A 6,000-nucleotide genomic window follows, 5' to 3' on the forward strand; every position below is an offset into this window, starting at 1 on the left:
TTGAGACCATGTGATCCTGCCCAGCACGTCATGCCGACGGTGGCGCCCGGCGTTTCCAGTGGTGGGCCTTGAGGCCAATATCGGAAAACAGCAAACGCAAGCATTTAGCGTTAGCGTTAGCGATGCGTGCTCCTAACTGTGCATGAGCAGAACGTAAACGTAGCCCGAGCTCTTAAGTGCGAACGCTATTTCTGGATTATAGCGTTCAGCGCTAACACACGCAAGAGATCCCGTACGTAGGGTAAGATGGCGGTGCCTGTTGAAGCGAGAGCCGCCCACTTCGAATTTTCTAGTCGTCGTACTGCATTATTAAACTTATTCTTTGCCGACTAATATTCGTATTTGATTTAGATTTGAGTAATGAGGCTTGGCAACCGTGTACCGCCGATAAACTTGCTCTGTTTTTGAGATACAAAGTGGGTTTGCGGTGCAGAAGGCTTAAGAAAGTTTGTTTAAAAGGGCCGCTCATGTTTTCGGTTGCCGCGCTGAGATGGCGACGCTGTCTTCAGTCACATCTTTGCAAGATACGGCCACAAGTGAACCCAAGACGTGTCAAGATTCGTTTCCCTTCATGTTTTTCGCGGCAGTACATGAATGTGATGCGTGATGCGCGTGTGTTTCAAGAGCGAGGACGACCTTGACCTCGAACGCGGCATGTAGACAGAAACCTATGCGCTTCTGGTCGTCAGAACTCAACCCTTCTGCAAACGCGACTTGGGGGCGCGACAACAGAGAATTTGGATCAGCTCGACTTAGTGGCGCTTTTGTGGATTCCACAGTGCATTTCGTGTTTTTATGTCCAGATGGCGCCATATGTGCTTGCGTTATCGTTAGCGGGAATGCCTTCCGCTGTACTAAAAGACCAGCAGTTGGCACGCAGCACGCTCCGTTTTAGCGTTAACGTTGACACGCACGCTAACGCTAACGTAAGCGTTTCCCGCTATAATAAAACTCGCTATTCTTAAGCGGGAGCATTCATGAGATCCTTTCGCGGAAATCATGGTGTCTGCGTTGGCGTCGTTGGCTGTGAGGGAAAAATCAGCGTTGCCCGTGAGCGAAAATTCTAGATGGATGCAAATAAATGAATAATAAAGAACTTCAACTCGAGTGGGAATCGAGCCCAGGACTTCTGCGTGGCAAGCTCGTGCTTTACCAAAGGGCCACGCCGGTGCTTGAAACTACATAAAAAACACCCTATAAGAGCGTCGTAACGTATGTAATACTGCGTGGCAGAAGCGTAGAATCGCACGAGGCGTCAAAACATATGAATTGCGCAATGAGTGGTTGGTTTGAAGGCCCAAAAATTACAAATTTAAGCACGCATGCATAATTAATCATCATTATCACTGTCAGCATCGACAATGTACGCGATTTCGCGTGTTGCCTTACCGACGTGTAGTGGACAGTTCGCCCGTTGGTAGAAGGAAGAATTATGCCGTAGTGGACACTTCGCAACTGTACTTGCAGTTGGCATTCTAGGATAGGGTAGCGAAGCTAGGCTAGCGATTGACAAGGGGATGTGAACGGGGCCAAACTACACGCCATCGCTTTCTACTCTTGCAGACGAAGCTCAAACGTCCTCCAAGTTTTTTTCTCTTCAACAGTGAAGCTGTTTGAGCTAGCCGTAATGTGCGGCCTATCAGAAAACTAGCATCACCACGAATCGGTATGTGCCACAGAATTTGGGCAAATACCACTACTCTACGCTACGGCGCAGGCCTGTAATAACCCAGAGAACGAGTACAGAGAGAGAGTGAGAAAGAAAAAGAAAGAGAGAAACAAAGAGAAAGACGGAAACCAAGATATAAAGACAGAGAAAGAGAAAAATTATTGCTGAAAAAAATTATTCACAAGGCGAGATTCGAACCCGCGTAATACCAGAAGCTTCAAAGGCGATTTCCTGCATCGCCGGGTATTCGATGGGGGACGCGTAGGCCAATTCACTATCAGGTTATTTCGTGAATACAGAGCCGAAAATGTAGTTCAACGCACGTGCAGTACTGTCGCGTAGTGGAATGGGTTGCTTATCTTCGTCACACAATGATAAAGTTTCAGAAGCGCATGAGTTGATAACTTTCCTTAATTCATTGTGGCTAGTGTATGGCTTGTTCGGTAATGTGAACGCAAAGAAGTGGCGTTTGGCTTTAGCGGCAAGTGAATCAAACAGGTTTTCGGTGGCGCGTTACTTTTCTTAGGCAGGCAGTGTATTTAATAATATAGCAGAGTGGTACTGACGTTTCTCTTTATTTTTTAGACGCTTCGGCGCTTCCGCTGAACCACGGGGTCTATGGTCGCTCTCTTACTGTGACAATACACTCTAGGAAAAAAGTATATAATATAGGTGACTCATTCCGGAGAATTCTGAATTGCCACGTATATGACTCTCTTGGTGGATCAGAGTCGGCGCGCTCTAGGAGACTTCCCTGACCATCTAGGAAGAGTGGAAGGAACCTTATCCGAATGATATCACAATATTACTTATGAGGGAGTGCAAGGCCTCTTGCCGGTAACACTCCTACGGGGGTCAAATGACGTACACCGAAGCGTCAAGCGACTCCACAACTATTTTAAGTCACTCAGTTGACCCATTCTCTACTTTTGTGCTGCTACTGTTGGAATTAGTGAAGTATTCATTTTAAGCAGTTCCATTATTACTTGCCGTTGTGCCCAGCGACTGCAAAAAAAGAATAGTTCAAGTTTAGCATAATTTTATTGAAACTCGTCAAAACAGCACACCTTTTCTAGCAGAGTAATGTAGAAAACGCGAAAATATGTTCTCTGATTTCCAATTAAGCCGTTGAGGTATTCCTTATTTACATGCTTGTATGAGTATAGCGAGCTAAAACTTGTGACAGTGATGCGCATAGTGTCATACGGTGCAAAATAAACTGCAGAAATCGCCATCATGTTTCCATATTTATTCCTTATGATTATGAATAAATCATAAAGTGGTGACAACTGGAGGCATCAGACCTGTGACTTGCTATTTTGTCACGTCGCTGCTGCTCAGCGTGAGCAGAAATGAAAAATTGTATCCGAAAAGCAGAACGTGATATCATGATAGAAACTTAAGTTATAGTAAGACATTGCAAAACCTACACGATAAGTGATTTACACAGACGCAATGAAGGCTCACAACAAAACAACAAATGGTTGATTCTACGTAAGATCGAACAAACGATGGCTGGTCGACCTCTTAAATTTATTTCAAATTTTATATATTATTGCCAGATGAGTGGAAAGAAGTGATCCGCAGTTTGTTTCGCCGCCACAATTTTTTTCGAAGCACAGGAAATCAATGATGACGAAGAGGTGGAGTCGAGCGCTCATCCGTTCTGCTGTTTTGGCCGCCTTTCGTTATGAATTGCACAAAATTTATTAAAGTTAGGTAGCAGAAATTGCTTTAACTGATAATATGCATGTTTGTGCTACTGCTCAAGTATTTTTAGTTCTTATGTGTAGTGTAGATGGTTTTATACAAAACCTCAAAATTGGCCCAGGAAACGTTATTTTCTTTACTCTGAAGGTCTTTATCTCAAAAAAGCCTTGTAGCAGACCAACAAAACTTCCGAATTACGTTCTTCGCATGCTTATCTACCAAACTGCCGAATCTTACACTTATATACCTTTTCAGTAGAGATATGATCGGGCAAAATTAAGAAAACACCGAACAATAGAAACTTCTGACGGCAATTAAAAAAAAGAAAGACATTTTTTATGTTTCCTAAACTTTCTCCACTTATTCTCCTCCACATCAGCTTTCACAATCATTGGAAACATGTTGAATAATGTCGTTGCACTAATAGTTACGGCCCCTCCAATTAGACCCTTAGGCAAGGATTGGCAATTCCGACTTCTTGCCCAGCAAGTGTATAAAATGCAGGCAGGATTGAATTTATTTTTATTAAAAGGCCAGCAGGTACCGAAAAAGGTGTCGCCGGCACTGAGGACGTTAATTTTGAAATTATTTGGTCACCGCAGCGGCCACGAGTGCGGGGCTACCGAGCAGGCGCGCGCGCACCCGCGATGCTCGTTGTAAGAGACGGCGGAGTAAGAGCTCGTTTTCGCGTCCTCAGACCGATTGAGTTCGAAACAGTAACACCTCTCGGGTGACTTGAACGCACGTGCACCGGTAGTCGCAGTGATCCGATTAATGATCTCGATTTCTTCTTCAGGGGGAAAAGAATGTCATCGTTAAACTGTGCGTTCTGTGAAGATCTTTCATTGCAGTGGTAGCAAAAGCACGCGTAGCACAAGTAGTCCGTCTCACAGACAGTCATTGATCTTTCGAGCGTTAAGCGTTCCTTCAAAGCATTTATGTCTAGGTCGGTAACTCTACGAAATTTTGGCTTCTTTGCAATAATTAAATGAGTACTGACACGACATTGAGTCATCGCAAAAGGGACATTTTGTTTCGTTGGTATGCAGTGCAACGCTGTTCACACACCGGAGTCGGAGAACACGTATAAAATATTTTAATTTGACTTTGAAGTTTTCGTCGCTGAGTATCTGCAAGGCAGCCCCATTGCAAAGACATTATCCCGACGAGTCAAGACAGTTCCCCCGAGTTTGCGAGTTCTGCTTCCTGCATGCAGCCTAAATCGTAGAAATCACTGTCAGGGTCACTGGAAGACAATTCACTCATCGTTGCTTATGCGCACCACGAGCAGATGACGGATTTGCCGCTAGTACGTCACGATTTTCTTTATCTCCGTGACGTCACAATGCTATGAAACGACACTGATAAGCCACCCTCTCGATATCGAATCTGAAAGTGTCTTTTTAAGGTGGCGCTAAATAAAATATATACGATGCATTCCCAGGCACCACAATAGTCGTTTTGGTTTCTCGACACCAGTATTTTTATTTAGAGGAACAATCCGAATTTTTTTTAAATTAGTGTCAGTACTCCTTTAAGCTTCTTGTGCTTCGAAAGGTAGTCTCCACAATACACTCATTCAGAGCTATACTTTCTCGCCATGAGACGCACAGGAGGAGTAGAGTAAGAGCAAAGAACTGTCATACTGTCATAATAATGTCCTTTTGTAATTGTCTTCATGTATGACGCCTAATAAGTTTGGGATGCCCACATATAATACCTACTAGCGTCCCTTAAGTTTCTGCAGAACCCTTCTACACAGCACGCCTGGCTAACGCAGCCGCCGTTGCTGCCACGTAGGCCAGATGAGAATGTGTTTAAACGACCGTCTGCGTGAACACAACAACAATGTACGCGATGCTGAAGAGGACTTTCCATCTATTCACTGCCGCAGTTGTGGATGCACCCCCTATTCCATGAAACAAAGACCATCGGCAGACATCAAGAACAACGCACTCCCGAAATCATTGAAGCCAACTAATAGCGCATGAAGGCTCTCCCTATATCAGCAAGCCATCTGTCTGTGTGCCGAAGGAAGAATTTTCCTTTCTAGAGGAGCACGTGTAATCATGGAGAACCAACTAGGACAAATATTTGCAATACTAGGCGTTCTCCTATTTCTCGTGCTCGCGCGATGCGGCTCTTCTTTTGCCAAGGCCGGTCGCACGCGCCTTGGGTTGCGCTCCGGCGGCTCAAGGTCACTGCGACGCGACGAATGGCCTTGCGAGGCATGGAGTGGTAAAGATTTCGCTCTATAGCTGATTGCAAAGCAGCTCCCACCTGGAGGCCAACGTGCATCATCCTCAGTCACCATATCCACTCCACCATAGAGTTTTTCTTTGAACTCTACCATGTGGTTCGCTTGCGGAAAGTAGGCTGAGAAACCAGTGATCACAATATCTTCTTTCTCCATGGCGCCCTGCGAAACAAAACAATAACACCATTTTTGCTAAAATGCTCGATTTCTAGCTTTCAAGACCACAATTAAGAACGCAAAAATTTTTATCTGCCACGCCTTAGCAAAATGCTAGTAGCACCATCAGTTCATACATCTCAAGGGAACGGAACGTGTCGATAATACTGTGCATATACTGGATCTTCATACATAGCGCCACCGCATT

At 44.8% G+C, this 6,000-nt stretch overlaps 1 protein-coding gene across 1 annotated transcript in view; it reads right to left on the reverse strand.

Moving 5' to 3' along the window:
• The window catches only part of LOC119391816 (fatty acid synthase), a 169,801-nt gene extending 164,009 nt beyond the window's left edge, over positions 1-5,792 (reverse strand). The window contains exon 1 of the mRNA XM_049415410.1: positions 5,660-5,792. Within this exon, the coding sequence (XP_049271367.1) occupies positions 5,660-5,792 (133 nt within the window). The remainder of the gene's footprint in view (positions 1-5,659) is intronic.
• Positions 5,793-6,000: the final 208 nt, after the last annotated feature.

This window comes from Rhipicephalus sanguineus, chromosome 4, assembly GCF_013339695.2.
Source record: "Rhipicephalus sanguineus isolate Rsan-2018 chromosome 4, BIME_Rsan_1.4, whole genome shotgun sequence".
In the NCBI taxonomy this organism is placed as follows: domain Eukaryota; kingdom Metazoa; phylum Arthropoda; class Arachnida; order Ixodida; family Ixodidae; genus Rhipicephalus; species Rhipicephalus sanguineus.